Genomic DNA, 16912 nt, shown 5'->3' on the forward strand with positions numbered 1-16912 from the left:
ACACACACACACACACACACACACACACACACACACACACACACACACACACACAGGGCCCAGACTGGTGAGGCGAGCTGCCCCAAACACACACTACACAGAACATGGACGGAAGCTGATATCTCTTGTGTAACAAGGAGAGTCTGAACTGACTTGATGAAAACAGAAGCTTACATCTAACTGACACTAGAAACTGTGTATATTCTCTTCTGAGACTTAAACTGGAGCGTCATCAGCTGTTAAATCAATCATCTGCCTGAATCCATCAGTTCAGTTTATATTCTTTAATAGGCTGCAGTTTGGTTTTATGTTCGGTACGTCTGCTTCACTCTGAGCAGTTTGGGCCCTTTCAGCGTGATACTGTGTTTTATCCTGACTTTTCCTTTTGTCTCCTCCACATTCTCCATCATATCTCTCTGCTCTGTTGTTTGTCCACTGGCACAGAGCTTTAGTCGGGGCACAGCGTGCTCTTCCACGCTGTGCTCGTTTGTATTTCATTTGCACTCTCACTTCGGGGGGATTAAAGTGTCTCTGCCTTTTCTTTTTTTGTATTTTCTTTTTTGTCCTCTACTCGCTTCTCCTCTTCCGTATCCATTTCCCTCGGCTCGTTTGTCCGTCTATAGATTGAGAAGTCCGTGAAGTGGATCTTGGCCAGTAGGCGGTTAACTAATATCGGCGTCTTTCTCCCCATGGTCTGGCCACTGTTGGTTGAGCCTTCTACTCTGAGTCTCCCTCTGATTAACGGCTGTTATTAGCTCTAATGAGCTGCTTAGTGGTTGCCTGAGCACAGCTGCTGACATCCAGCAGGAACACTGTCCTTTCTACTTTGTTCTTTATCTACTTTTGCGTTCTCTAATTTCTCCTGCTTTAATCATTGGGCGAGAGTATTGACTCGATGTAGGCATCATTTAGGCTGACGGTTGGAGAATCATTCTTCTATCTTCTTTGGCGTTGCCTCTTTTTCCTCCTCCTGCTCCTCACTTGAGCTTTGTCTCAGTCTCCACTCCTCTATTTGGTGTAGAACCAAATCACCATGTTTCTGGGGTTAAGTCATAGTCATAATTATTTTAACGATATTGTATACAGCAGCTTTTCAAGTATTTCTTTTTTCTGTCTTTGTTAGAAAGAGTTAGTTCAAGACTTATCGAGCTGTCCTGAACACCATGTGTGTGGCTTTAAATCAGCAGAATGAATTACAACTGATAATTCTACTTCTTCAGTTCGTGGCTTGGAGAATTTGCCAGTTCCCTTTGACATATCTGACACTCGACTTCTTGGGGTTATGAGTTATTCCCTTTGTCAACATCTTGCTAGCGGAGTTGTAAAATGTGAAGCTGTCATGAGCTCTCACCTGTCAGTGCTCCAGTGTCAGTGCTGCACTGCACTGCACGCACAAGACCATCCATAATATTTTAAAAGTCCTTGCTTTAAAATAAAATGTTATATATTGATGCATATTTCTATAAAGTAGAGTTAGTATTTCTTATTTCATGAATGTTCTCAGTTGAAGTTACAACTCATAAAAAATAAACTACAGTTGTATAGCAATAACAATATTGTAGATTCTGCACATCAACGCTGTCACATAAGTCTGTAATGATGCAAAGGCATGTTTTTTTAAATTTATATTAAAGCCTTTTTCCTCCTTTCCCTCTATCTCTCTTTTTTTTTACAATTGTTTGGTGAATATTTGAACAAGTGTGAAGGTTGTTTATGACCAAACCCAGAGATTAGGGTACGTGAGAAAGTATTTATTAGCCTGTTTAAAATCAAAGTGATTCCACAAAATCTAAATACCTGACAGAGAGCCGGATAAAAGTCTGGTAATTGCTTTCACTCACACAGGAAGTTTTGAGCGGGTAGAGACAGAAACGTTATTACAATAATGGAAATTCTCCTGACTATCCCCTTCGCAGTGCACTTCATTAGTTGTTGTTCTGTAAGTTCTGTTGAGATGGTCTCATGTTCTGGCTCATTGTGTAGGAATGACCAGTAAAATCACACATACCGTTGTCATTGCTTGACAATAGGGTATAAAGCCCAAAATCTATCGTTGTGCTTTCATCTGCATCTGACCTGATCTTATTTCCTCGTATTACCAGACAATCTCTCACGGCTCCTGATAAAAAGCAATAGAGCCCTGAAATGATCCAGAGAAATAGTTCTGTCAAAAAATGATTTATCTTCTGTGAATAATCGCTGGGGTTATTGAATATTTTTAGATTAAGTTAATTACTTGACTATAAAAAGCCATAAATTGAAACTCTCCTCAGCGAGAAGCCTCAGATCTCTCCAAATCTCTATTTCTCCTTCTCTCTGTCAGCCGTGTGATTGGAAAAAAGAAAATCTGTTTTATCATTCTGTCACCAGCGAGACGCGTTCCGCTTGACCTGATGCAATTGGAGGCAATTGAAACAGTCATCTTACCGTGCTGCCGCGCTGGTGGCATGTGGTGTTTGGGGTTGCATCATGATCATGCGCACACATGCATGCATGCAGACACACACAAAGACACACAAGCAGACCCAAAACCATCTCAGATTTGTTGGCATATTTGAAACAATATCACTCATGCACAAAGACACATGAAGTCTTGTACGTGCGAACACACTCGCCCTCAGACACTTGGTTTTGCACGCCTAATTCACCACTCTGCATGTCGGCTGGCTGTGTGTTTTTAAATGTGTCTGCTGCCATTCATAATGTCTGCTTTTTTACTGTTCCCCTAATGTTTTTTTTTCCCTAAGCCTTTGGATTCCACAGACTAATGACTTAATGGACTGATCCTTCACTTACAATCTGTAAACATTCCCCCAGCGCCTAAAAGCCCTAGATTATGCAGGCAGAGAGTCTATATAAAGTGAATGTGAATGAGTGCAAGTGATTTGACTTTACATGCAGATTAATAACCTGCTTAATGCTTACACTGGTTAGACGGGTAGAAAGACACTGTAGCTGCTCTCAGACGCGCACTGAAGTCCGGATAGTTTACTGAAACTTCTTGGAAGGGCTGTCAACCCCTTTATAACATGCTAGTCCGTGTGAGACACTTAGACACATTCTTGAGAAGCCAAGGATCCAATCAGAAACCTTCTGATCACTAGACGGCCGCTCTATCTCCTTAGCCATGTCCACCCACAACAGGAACTCCTTAAGTGGAAGGGGAATGGTTTGAGCTTTTGAAGAGCTCACAATGTTTGTCTTATTTGGAATAATTTAGAGAAGACAGCATTATTGAAACGAAACATGAGGGCATGATGCTTGCAACAATATCTGTGACTTGCCAGGTCTGAATATGTGGCATTAAAATCCACTTCGAGCCATGAGTGGTCAGATGTGCAGAGTTTAGAAAGGAACAATTTCCATCCCTTTCAACTCAATGCAACCCAATCGGTGCTTTTCAGGAGAGGACATCAGAAATTGTGCCACAGCATCCCCATATTAAAATGATATTGCATCGCCTCTCGCCTTTGACTTTGCCTTCGAGTGTGGCTGTTCAGAACAACTATAAACACTTTTGGTTTTTGAGACATCAGATGAGCCACTTGCTTTCTGAGATAATTTGGCCCCTCGGCTTCGACCATTCTCATGCACAATGAATGCCCGTACAATGCAAGTACAGAGGGCAAGGCGAGGTCATGTTAACAACAAGGCAAGACAAAAAGCTTTATATAAGACATAAAAGGAAATTGAGGAGCGGAAAAGCTTGTCTGATACAAGCAGGTGTCCAGGAAAGTCTCCATCTCAGATTAATGTGAAATACTAATAAAGAGGTGAGCTTCAAGCCACATGCAAAGTCACATGCATTCAACCTCATATGTCACAATAAGAGTCATTTTCAGTCTTGTTGTCATAACAAACTAGGGCTTCATGTACACTTATTTTTGCACCCCACCTTACAGTTATTTTGCTGAGTAACTCTTATCTTTTACTGTCATTAGTTCCCACAGCCTCAGGAGATATCTTCAAATTGTATTCAAACACCCAGTTATTTACATGATGTAATGAACATAGACAAAAGAAACCCCGAAACATTTGTGGTGTAGTTGGTTAACTACTTTTTCGGGTCTGGATTTCTTGGTTTCTTTAAAGTTGGTTTAAAATTCATCCGACCCTGTCATCCAGCCGAAAGCATGCAATGGGTCAGGATCATTGTGTTTTCACTCTCAGATGCTAATGGTTTTCATTCTTATAGATACATTGGTGGGATGTGGATTAAATAATAAAATACAAAATAGTTTTGACCATTTCCTCTAAAACTGAGCACAAGGATCTAAATTAGCTTGGTGAGAATTAACAGGATCATTTTAGCCTGATAACAGCACTTTGGCTTAGTTTAGTTAAAGCACATTTTAAGAACAGGCCCTTGGACATTGTAACCCAAAATTGCTACTAAGGCAAGAAGAAATAAGAAAAACAAACTGGTTGGTTAAAGAATCTAAACTTGGCTAAAATGCCGCATCATGTTTTGAAGTTCTGCTCCGTGCCATTTGACTTGCCATTTGGGATCCTGTCAAATCCACCGTCTGCCGTTTCAGATTGCTCCCCCCTTGCAGTGGCTCTGAGTGATAAGCTCTACCAGGAACCATCCTGTTGCCCCCGCTATGATTTGTGCTATTGATCACCAAAGCCCTCTCCTCCTCCTGCATGTTGTCGCTATGAAATTAGAAAGCTGGAGAGCGAAACACAAACAGGCTATCCCTCTGGCATTGCCATGGTTACACGATGGCGGAGTATGTCGCCAGCTGCACACATGTTGAGTCGCATTTTTCACACACACACACACACACATGCGTGTTGAACAACTGTGTCACAGGCCAGTACGAGGTGTGGTGATGGGGAGGTTTTGTACTGCCAATACAGTTATGGGAAGTGGCAGCAGCTGTTAATGCGACGTGCTGGCCTTACTCAACACTAAACACTTAAAGCTCCCTTATACACGACATTCTTTACCTTGGGGCAAGTGGATCATTATGTTTTGCACATAGCCAGATATGGTATTAATAGCTGTATTCTATTTGATGTCAAGTTCTTACATTATCTTGCCAACAGCTGCTGCGGGGGCCTGCTGTTTGATGTATGGACATACGGCACAAAGTGAAGATAGTGGGAGATGAGAACATTGTGTAGATTTCAGGGCCTAAAGCGTTCCTTATCGCTGGTGAGGCTGAAGCTCAATGCTTTCAATGAGCAGGCTTAGCAATAAACTTTGAAGAGACATCCCTTGTAACTTTTAAGAAAATTAATACATAGGATGACTTGCCTTTCTTCGAAAATAGAAAGCAGAATTAAGATAAGTCTCTTAAACCCTATGAGTCGAGGAAACATTTTTTCACGATTAAATGAGAGAAAAAGAATATTAATTCCTTTTGATTAAAATTTTATATATCTTGTAATTGGACTGTCACTTTTTATTTGAAATTCAAACATTCATTTGAACATGTGTGTGTGTGTGTGTGACCTGAAGTTGAATGACCTATTTGGATTTAAAATATTCAATCGAGGAGTGCATCAGACCGTCTGAATAAGTCTGCCTCATGAACCAGTAGAGGGCGCTCATTATCAGCTGGACTTCTAATGTTCCCTATTGACCTGTCAGTCTAGTAAGCCACTAAATGTTATAATTCTTTTCTACGTAAATGGAGGATGCAAGCAAGCCAAGCCGCCTCACCCTAACGTTACCCTTACTTTAACCTAATATTACCTCAACTTAATGAGATTTAAAAATCTCCATAGTTTGACCGTGTGAACAGATTAAGATCACATGAGTCATATCACACTCACCTACTCCTACCTCTCGTCACCTATAGCTGTCTATTTCCATTTCTTCACATCCTGTTTCACACACTGCTTAATTCTCTTCTCCCTGGGCTCTGCGCGCCTGCGATTCTGCACAGTTGTGTATGTGGGTGTGGGTGTGTGGGTGTGTGGGGCTCTCGACGTGTAGGTGACACCATGTATGCCAGGTTGACTCTCTTCTTAATTATCCAACAGTATGAATGCCAAATCTCTGGAAAATGTTCAGCTCTCATTAGCATCGGTGTTATCACACTAATTGTGCCACAGAGGGGGAAATCTTGCTGCAGCCTGAGTGAGAGGTGGTGTGGTGTGTGTGTGTGTGTGTGTATGTGGGGGGGATTAGACGTGCAGGGTAGGTGGAAGTATGACTGTACGTGTCTCACTCGCAGCCGACGCTGTGGTGTCATTCTAAAGGTGGAAAGAGGATTGTGAAATGTCTGGATTCACCACACAAATTGTAAGTCATTATATCCATTAGATTTTACCCTCACTGCTGCTGTAAATGATAAGTAATGACCGCACCACTTCATGTGATCTTATAAACTTTTGATGGTGGAATCTTGTTAAAGCGATTTGCGTGCCTGTGTCTGTGGCAGTCGGCAACTCAGGATTGCTTGTGATTAATCTGAACCAACAGAAGGTTGTCAAATGGGACTGTTTTTTATTGCCAATTGCTGTCTGCACAGACACACACTCACTCTCTCACTCAGCGCACACACACACACTTTATGATTACATCAGGCCGGACCAGCTCGTTTATCATCTTACATCACATTACCTTGTGGCCCATAGTTGTAAAGAGCAGATGGCAGCACTGGCGAGAGTGTGTGTGTGTGTGTGTGTGTGTGTCTGCGTGCACGTGTCTGTGTGTGAACGTGCCCGCGCTCGGTCTCAGGAGGTGTAACCTGGCTCCACATGCCAAGCTGTGCCAAGTGCTCACAGCTGGCAGCGACCAAGCAGTTGGTCTCTCTGGACAAGTTGCCCCCTGCGCCAGGACAAACAGGAAATAAACCCTGGGGCCTGGCAGAAAGCTGGCTCCGTGGCCAATAGGACGAAAGGTATAGAAGAGTGGCGCGGGTGTGGGGGGGGTTGGATGGCTAAGGTGGGGATGGTTGGAGAGGCAGGGTAGGAATAGCAACAGAGGAGATGTCAAATGGCTGTGTAGTTTTGGAGGGAACAAGGGAGGAGGGAGGATCGAGGAGGGAAGCACTGATGTAGCAATGGAGAGATCAAGAGACGTTCAGAGGAAAGTCGAGGTGTAAAAATAGATTGATATTGATGTGGGAGAGGAGACATGAGAGGAGACAACAAGTGGCAGAGCTGAAACTGTGTCAAATAAATGAGTTTGCTCCAAACTTGGGTTGTTTGAAAAAGTTTAGATTCATAAATTTAAAATGTTCCTCTGTATCTGTTAATGAACGGCCCATCAGGTATTGATAACAGACGTTGGTCCAACACTATCACCAATATCAAATTGGATATTGGTGAGAGGTGATATCTGCCCAACTCTCACCAATTGGATATTGGTGAGAGTCGGGCAGATCTATTCAGTTCAATTCTGTTTCTCTATGTTCTTTAAGTATACTTCCTGCATCAAGCTGGTAGAGACCCTAATATTTAGATTTTGCCACGATATGCTATCATGTTTTATGGCTACATACAGTATGTGTTCGTATTAGTTGTTGCAGTAACACTGCAGATTATAACGCAACTAACTTAATCAACCACCTCCAGGAAAATATCAGTTCCATAAATGTATAAACCTTTGTTTGGTACATTCGTCAAGGAGGTTATGTTTTCACCCCTTGGCCGTTTGTTTGTTGGTTTGTTTGCAGGAAAAAAAAACCTTGGCGCAGAATCTGGCAGATTAAGTGGACAGATATCTATTAGTGTGTGATTTGGTGCGGATCCCAATAAAACTCCGGATCTAGTTGATTTAAATGTATTTTCATATGGGGGTAGGATTTTTTCATCCTCAGCATGATAACAAATAGGGCTAGAAACCTGTAACTACAACCAATGTGTTGCTGAGTTTCTATGTATCCTCAAAGGTTTTAGAACTATATCCAAATGAACATGATTCCAATTTAATGGAAACTGTTGGGCCTGGACGAGGTATGCACACTCTTGATTTCACAAAGTTAAGGAAGCAGTATTGCATATTACAAGAATAGTCCCAGTCTCTGCCGGTGAGGCATACAGCTTCCTAATAAATAACAATTTGAAATGTCCAAATATTCTCTGTAGGTATCGACCAATGCTTATAACCCATATATAGTTATCGGTTGTCTATTACGGTATCTATGACTTCATTATTATTTTTGTTGTCACCTCAGGACCAAACATGAAAGAAATGATATTACTTTAAACCCTCTCAGTTACTCCTTTCGATCAGATACTGTTGCGTGTTTGTTTCTGTGTGTGGGTGCAGTTATCTGTGGTCTGTGGTCTGTGTGTGCTGTTCTCCTCTGCCAGCTAGAGGAAAAAATGCCCATCTTCAGAGGCCTGCTCATCTTTGATTGTGTGGGAGTTTGTGTGTGTGTGTATGTATGTCTTATGACAGTTGGCCATATCAAACAAGGTCTTCTACCACAATTACTTTTTGCGTCTGACCCGCTGCCTCGACAGCCCTAGAATATTATTTGGCAAAAGATTATTTTGGAGGAACATCTCACACCGAGGCAAAGCCACCGAGACTCCGGATCTCTGATGCGAGGGCTCACTGAAGCCTGAACTTCCTGAAATTCCCCCGCTTCTTATTTGTGAGGGATTTCTGCACGGATCATGTCCCAGACACGTATTGTCAGCTGGTCCTTAGAGCAGAGGCAGAGCTCCAGAAGTAATTACCAAGAGAATTATTGTGAAGGAATTGCAACTGAGGCATGGATCCTATGAAAGTAATTAGGAATTTCTTCTTCTGAAGGCAGGTCAACTGAGACGCAAAGCGTGGTGCATTTTAAAGGCGGTCGACCTCATGCTGCTTGTTCTATCGTTTTTATGTTGGATAGTTGAGTCAGTTTGCTAAATCATCAGACAATGAGCCCAGTGCTTTTGACCCTTTCATTCTCGGAATTGTGAACAGCGAGCGGACTACCTGACCATGAAAACGACTAATAACCTGAGCATTCATCCGTGTATGGCTGGTCATCGGTGTTTGCGTCAGGGCCACTGGTGATCACATGGTGCACCGTTGCCTTGTGATCTAGTCACTCCCGCTATGGCCTCCCCACCTCTCACCTCCTTCTCCCTCCCTCCTCTCTCTTGTGTCCTTGTTATTGTGATGAGCTATGCCCAATTCCAGCACGACCACTGGACTCCAGGAAAGCAGCTGTCCCTTCTAATCTGTTCCAGAGTCAAGGTTTGGCAATATGCCCGACAGCAAGGCTTTGGCCGTGACAAAGACTGATTTGAGACTTTGGGATCCTCTGGGTCTCCCAGATTGGCGATGCGATGGCACACTCACCACCTTGTTAATCAGCGGCGACACCACAGGAATTGCCACTCAGTCTGTTGACAATTAATCTTTTCAACTTCAAATTTAATGCCCAGAGCCACTGCTTCCCACAGAGAGCCTGCATTCACGTACCATCATTGTCTTCTGCAACACTATAGGGAAGCTATCAAATTAAATACTGGCTTCAAATTGGTCAGATGGTGGCGCCTTTTGTTCCTGCACTGTTATAACAGCTGCTCCAACACTACAATTAGTCCAGTCAGTTGTAGTTGAGTTCAGGAGGAGAAATACTGTGAGTTTTCATCCGATCAGCTGTCCCTCTCTTACATTTTTGGTGGCTGACCTCTGCCTCCGCTTCCTCCCAGAATATGTTGTCACTTCTTTTGGCAGACTGGATCTCATTCCAGGAATTGGATTTCATCAGATTATATCGCTGTACATTTGCACTAGTAATGGCTGATATGTGTAGCCTGCGGCTTTATTACATTTTTCTTTTCCGCAGTGCCATACTGACATATAATAACAATGCAGCCCCTGACCACTTCCATATCTGGTATTAAACATCTGGTGGCATCGTGAACAAAATTTGATTTTTGTGCGTCTGGACACCTTGATCAGTCGCGGGTGCGATAATGTGGAAGGTGTCACTGAAATTATGGAACTATAGCCTCTGTGTTGCTGCCCACTCTTACCTGACCTCAAGCTAGATAAGACAACGATGAGGGCGCACATACACACTCACGCACACAAGCAAGCAGATAGCCTAGTTGTTAGTCGCTTTGTAGTCCTGGTCCAGTGCCGTCTGTCTGTCTGTCTGTCTGTCAGTCAGACTGAGCATGCTCATTACAACCTGGACAACATTCTGCTAGGGTTGTCAAGGATACCGAGCACCGCCGGCAGGTCCCAATTGTGTGCATGTGAACGTGTATTAGAATTGCACAAACTCACACAATACAATGCATAAATACCAACACAGACACACACACACACGGTTTGTGCAGCTATCCTTATAAGGACTTCGGTTCATTGTGGACGCACTTTATTTTCCTCTCTTTCTATCTTGCTCCTCTTTCTCTCTTCCTCTCATTCTCTCTCTTTCTCTCTGTTTCCTTTTTTTCTTTTCTTTCTCTCTCTAGATCATTGTTTATCAGTCTCGTCCCATCTCCTCTCCACTGGCTGTCAGTGGCTTGTCAGAAGCCCGTCAAAACCCCTGCAGTCAGTCACACACTGCTGCCATTAATGACATCTGATGACACCCGCTGCTGAAGTCGCCCGCTGGAGATGACTGGGGACTCAGTGCGCTCACTGCTCGGAGATTGTTTCCTCCTGCAGTGTGTTTTTAGGAAACGTCTGATACGTCTTTAGCATATCAACCAACAAACTGGCCGGTCGACTGGGAGAATGTAGCCCCGGCTGAGACCTTGTAGCGTTTTTTTTTTCGATGTTTGAAGCAGCCATGAAAGAAAACACTGTAAAAGAGGATAATAATTTGCCTGACCTATTAGACAGCCATTTATTTTCTCCCCACATGCCGCCACACTCCTTCCAGTACTTAATCTCTATTTTTCACTGTGCTCCAACCTTTCAGTGGTTTCATTCCTTTCTATGCATCTCTTCCATAATCCTCCCCCTTACCTCTTTCCAATAGCTTCTACACCCTAATTTGTCCTCCCCTAAACACTACTGACTTCCTTTCTCCTGTCTGAATAGTGGGCTTGTGATGGAGCCCCTGCTGTGCCAGTATGGCATAAAGTGTTCTCTCTCTCTCTCTCCTTTTTACACCTGTCTTGCGATTTCTTTCAGTATGTCTCCTCCATTTCTCACCAGCTCTGTTCTCCTCTCTCTTCTCCTAGAGGAGGAAGTGGAAAACTTTGACGTGTCCAGTCTCCAGGAAGAGGCTCTGAGGAGCATTGAGGCTGACAGCTTCTGGTGCATGAGCAAACTGCTGGACGGCATCCAGGTAAGCGTGTGTGTGTGTGTGCGATTGTGTGTGTGTGAACATGAGAAAATTGGCTGTCTGCAAATAAACTTTGATGAAGATGCGCACATACAGCTTTATACTTAAAACATGCAGGAGATGCTCAGTCTCCTGCTGACTCCCTTTTTTTGTGTAGTCTGTCCTCCCACTGTTTTTCCTATGCATTTCTTTTACTCACTTATTTAAAGGTTCTTCTAATCCAGACTCAACAGACTAAAATGTTCCTTTTTGAAGTTGCTTTCACAGAAATGAAGCAGACACAAAGAACTTCAGTTTAAAAAAAATGTCCTCATGGGGAATGTCCCCAGAGCAAACTCATAGTAACAAGCATCTCTGCAGTATGAGGATGTTGCGGCTATGGGAGGCTAGAGCTGAAGCCATTAATTAGTTAAATGAAAGACAGAAAAAAAAAAAAAAACTAACTTAGTACATTTTCTTGACTCATGTACCACTTTTACACCAAAATAAGTAAATAAGGTTTTTTCAATACAGGTTAACCATCCCAAATAAAGAACTCCTTTCCCATTGCCAATAAAGGAGTTTGCCTTGATGCGCTTGTTTCCCTTTGAGACATGTTCAACATCCCAAAGCTGCCGAAGAACAGAAGCTTTTAAAAGCTGCACTCTGGGGTGTTAATTCTCAATGGTATCAGCAGCACTATACAGAAACTTCACTATTTGGCCCATCACACTCATTCTTTCTTAAATTAATGGTCAATTAAATGAACCGTTACTTCATCAATCAAAGCATTAGCTATTATATGCACAAGGACCTGTCATACACGTGTCTGGTGGCCAACACATTTTTTCTATTTCCCATTATTTTCCCTCGCTGTGTTTCCACTAGAGGAACCAACGTCTGATTCAAGTTCCGGGTCGATCGCTGGGGAAATTACCTCCGAAAAAGGATCCCTGCTCAGGAGTAGTACTTTCTGAATGTTTAGAAACTGGTGAGGTTGGGCTTGGATCAGCGCCAATTGGTCAAGTGTGCAAGTATTTTATGCAGGATTGTCAGAGCACTGCACCTAATGGCTCTGGATCAGGAGGAAAGATCCTGAAGGTCGGATGAACCTGTGTTGGGCCCGACTTAGAAGAGGGTGTCTTGCGATTAAGTATGTCCCTAACGCCTGTTAATAAGTGTAAATAAGTGACTTTGTGGACCCATTTTTTTTACATCAATTAAATAAAGCAATGCTTTATTTTTGTGGCTATCTTTTTGAACACGGTTAGGATAGACGTTCACTGTAACGGCAACATTCATGAACTATAATAGCTATGCCAAGTTATCCCTCAGAGTGAATGTGTGCCAGCTACACTAATGATGGTTCAGAATGGCCACAACATGTTCTTGCCAACATTAGATATCAAACAAAGACAGAGACTAAATGCTATTAAGTTAATCTCTCAGACTCTGCGTGGGAGCGGATCTGCAGCTGCCTGTACATGTCATACACATCTTCACCAAGCTGACAGGATGACTTGATGTAGTGGATGATGTTACTCCAGAAAGCAGCGTGAAAGAGAGTAGTGCTCACACTGCAGCTACTTAATGGGACTGAAATATCGAGGTGTTGTGTTGAGTTCGGAAACGCCAGGTTCTACCTGTCTGCTGAGAAAGGGTTTTTGAATCTTCTTTTTTTGTGTGGTCCCCCGGGCCAAAGATGCAGCTGGAATTCTCCCGATGCTCCTGATCGTCAAACCTGGGTCAGACAGGTCCATTGTTAAGTGTTTTAGACAGAGTGTGAAAGTAGGGCCAAGGATGGGTTGTTGAAATCAATGTGCTGCATTAAACACTACACCAGATATCCTTTATGTTATCAGTGTGAGTGTAGAGGCTTGTGTAAACTACTTGTTAACTAGAATGACACTTAACAGACTGCATACCAACAGTTCCCCTAAGTTCAATAAAGTCTCACTAAAGTGCACACATTCCTAAATATCACTCCCCTTAAAATGCCAGATTTCTTCACCAAGAGCCATGTATTAGGATTTTGGCTTAAATGATATATTCAAAGAAGCTTAGTTTCATTGTCTGTTGTCAGTGAAGATGTCAATTGACTAAGTTGAAGATAAAAGCCTTAATGCGAAATTTCTTAAATAATTAGTTGGACCAAACATCTGTGCTTTGCCACTGATCAGTTTTTAATGCACAGGTACAATCAAGGTTGTGTTGTTGCTTACTGTATTGCGTGTCAGCATGAAATACAAATACAGATTATTAATTGTATTCACAGGGTTGAATGCTACAGTGTTTGGGTTCGACATTCTCGCAAGAGCTTTCTAAGGCTGTAAGCATTATGTATGAAAGAGCTTTTCTTTGTGGGTTTAAGAAATATGATTGTCTTGCATATTCTAAAGCAAGGCAGGGTGTCTGGAGAGCAGATAATTGAACGCAGACGGCAGCACCAAACTTCATTTGGTTTCATCGTTTTTTCCCAAACCCTTTTTCATAAACGACCTCGCTCTCAGCGGTCATGGTTGAGCCATCTGTCAATTTTAAACGTGTCTGCCTGGACTGGCAGTGGATTTGCCCTGAACACTATCACTGCTGCATTACATCCTCAATTTACCTTTATTATAAAAAAATGTTTTAATATAACTGAACACTGGATTAAAGCAGAAAACCCAAGCAAAAGGAGGACCTTGCTCATGCACTTTATTTTTCATTATAGGACATCAACAGTTTTGACTCACTCATATTATGTATGAGTTATGGACTCGGACCATGTTTTAGTACGGCTATACTCTAATCATTTTCTGGCACAGTTTAAAACGCATGTGCCAGGTCTTTGCAGTCAGGTCAATGACCCTAATCTAAAATAACACTTAGGAGATTGGCCACAGCAGTTAGTCTTTAAATGTATTGATTGGGCAATATGTTTATTGTTGTATGGAAATTAGGGGTAAAAGAAACATCCTCAATCTCGTTGGTGAAGTGAAGTTTAGGTGAGAAAAAATGTAATTAGTTAAATCATCATCTGTGCACATCAGCGTATTAAAATATACTTAGGATCGCCTCGCCCTACACCGAAGGTAATTAATTATATGTGGCTTGTGTTGTGCATTAAAATGGGAGCATCAATAAATAACTATCAATAGGTTGGCCATTCATTTAAGAAATTAATAGACGCTCTGCCTTGTTGCCCCTCAGAGAGCAAGACAGGAAGACAGCCGAGCTTGAGCGAAGAAGCGTGAATAGTGTGTCTTTGTGTGTGATTTTGTTTGTGTACGTATGTTTATTCCCATGCTTGTTTGTTTGTGACCTTGGCCTCAAACTAATTATGTGCAATGCACCAGGGATGCACATGTTTCCCCTCCCTAATGCTTTATAAACAATCTGACAGAGGCTGAGTGACTCAGCGCCGTAATTTGCTGGTGATCTTTGCTCTGCTAGCGTCTCAAACCCTCTTATATAAACTACACACGGTTGCACTTAACCAAGGGCCTGAAGATGAGGGTCCGGGAGAGAGGAAGATTCTCACCGTGCAGTTTAATTTGTTCACTGCCTTTTTTAAGCACCTTATTTATCCAGCATTCCCTCTGGTAACGGTGCCACACTGGTTACCACTTGTCTCGGACAAGTGGATGTATAATATTTAATTGGATCACAGTGCAGAAACAAAATGGGAGGTTTGAAAACCGCTCCATGGTTGGTCAAATTTGTGAAGACAAACTTACTTCCTGTCATCCGCCCATGAACCACAACTACTGTGCAATTCTCGCAATTTTAAACAATTACCTGGTGTAGAGTGGGAATATTCTGGATAGTTTTTTGTCTTTGATTTTTTTAATACAGTAAACTGGTCATTAGCTCCGTCTCAGTATTTCACCACCATGCTTTTCTCCCACCTGAAACGGAACAGGCTATTTTGGCTGTCAATTCATCCTCTAATGAGCAGCTGCTTAAATCGGCAACACTGCAGCCCCCGTCTCCATAAGGGTTGAAGGGTGCATTAGAGAGAGCCAGGCCATGCTAATGTCTATGTTGACAAAATCATCAGAATGAACTTTTTTGTTTCAGACAACTTGTCTTGTTCGTCTACATATTTAAAAAGCTCTAAAATGAGGGGGAATAGTCCTTGGGTGCCCTCTTTAATGGCAGAGGACTGTTAGTGCAACGTCTTTTGTGTATTTATTATTCATGGGAAGTAAAGCTGCAGCTTAGACCGACACTGAGTGACAGTTTCAGGAGTAAATGAACAACCCTTAAGGCAGTAGTAAATGTATGGTGGCTGATCTGTGCATGCAGTATATGTTTATTTACGCCACGCTTGTGAGAGCCAGTGGCTACAGACACAAAATTACAAAAACACTTTGAGGGAATTACTGCAAATTTGATAGCAACATTAACTTTAACTCAAGAATGAACTGATGAGATTTGGTGTTAAAAGGTCAAGGTCCCAGTGACCTTGACCTCTTGAACTTGGTATCTCAATTTTACCTTAAGAGAATCTCCTAAAATGTTGACCAGTTGTCTATTGGAATCCAAGCTTAATGGATTCAATTTCTCTGGTCAAAGGTCAAAGATCAGTGACCTCGTATGAGAATGGCAAGAAAATGTATGTAGACTGAAACTGCACTGCTTTTTGAAGGCACACAACTGCAGGGCGGTAATTCCAGTTTACGGCAGCATCAACAACGTAACAGCACGCAGCTCTCCACTGCCTATTAACACATCAAACAGGCTGGCCCCAGTTGCAACATCTGGTCCAGACACGATAAAAAAATAAATAAAAAAAAAACATGGATGAACTACCTGAGCCACTAAACAAGGAGGGGGTCATGTTCAAATAGGCTAGTGTTTATTATTGTCCATGATTAGCCACTCATGCGACACATCCAAGTGCTTTTAAGCGGGACCCCGCCCTACCCCAGCTAAGGTATTTGAATTTGAATGACAGCTAAACATAAAACAGGCAAAAAAAGGCAAACGGAGCTTCAACAAATTGGTGCATTTACCCGTTTAAGGCACAGCTCTGTAAAGTTGACCCCAGTGTTACCTCAGTTTCTCCAGCAGCCAATTAGTCTTGTACCGTGCTAAATTTGACAGCGCCTGTGGCTAACGTGACTTATGTAACTTGTTCAAATGGGTCCATATCTGCTGTTTCAATGATTTTAAGTGGATTTGTCATCTCCGCCAAATATTATCTTGTTGATTTAAACCTGTCCTGTTTCTCCCAAACCATAATATATTATTAACATCTCGAGTTGAAGCCTTAAATAATTAAAGCTCAGGCATTTTTTTTTATTTTTTTTTTTTACAGTGGAGGTCACAGCAGACATTTTGACTTTTTGCAGTAGGAAAGGCTCAGGTGTTTCTGATAACAATGTAAAAGGTCGAAAGTGCTCACAACAGGTTCACTCGCTATGTAGCTGCTATGTGCTTTCCACGCACAGCCAGCGGGGCATGTGTCTCACCGGCCTCCCGTGCCATGTGTGGGAAATTAAGTCAGAAAGTTAAAAAAGTCCATTATTCTTCCAGCGCACCCCAAGGGCTCTCAGTTTTAAAGCCAGAAGATGAAAACCTGCCTTTAATGCTAATTCTGCAGATATGCCTTTTGCAGCAGGGGCTCTTAAATGTATTTTTCCAGTGCCAGGACCTTACTTTGCGGAATTTAATTTCGCCAAGGGATCTGAACTTAGCATATTTCGATGGTCGTTTTGATAAATGTGGGGTCCAAC

The 16912-nt window shown here is 42.3% G+C and overlaps 1 protein-coding gene across 2 annotated transcripts in view; it reads left to right on the forward strand.

The window, feature by feature from the left end:
• The window catches only part of tbc1d22a (TBC1 domain family, member 22a), a 127178-nt gene that overhangs the window by 56757 nt on the left and 53509 nt on the right, over window positions 1–16912 (forward strand). For both annotated transcript variants that reach the window (XM_053414712.1, XM_053414711.1), the window contains exon 11: window positions 11107–11213. In XM_053414712.1, coding sequence (XP_053270687.1) covers window positions 11107–11213 — 107 coding nt within the window. The remainder of the gene's footprint in view (window positions 1–11106; window positions 11214–16912) is intronic.

This window comes from Pleuronectes platessa, chromosome 22 (genome assembly GCF_947347685.1).
Source record: "Pleuronectes platessa chromosome 22, fPlePla1.1, whole genome shotgun sequence".
Classification (NCBI taxonomy): Eukaryota; Metazoa; Chordata; class Actinopteri; order Pleuronectiformes; family Pleuronectidae; genus Pleuronectes; species Pleuronectes platessa.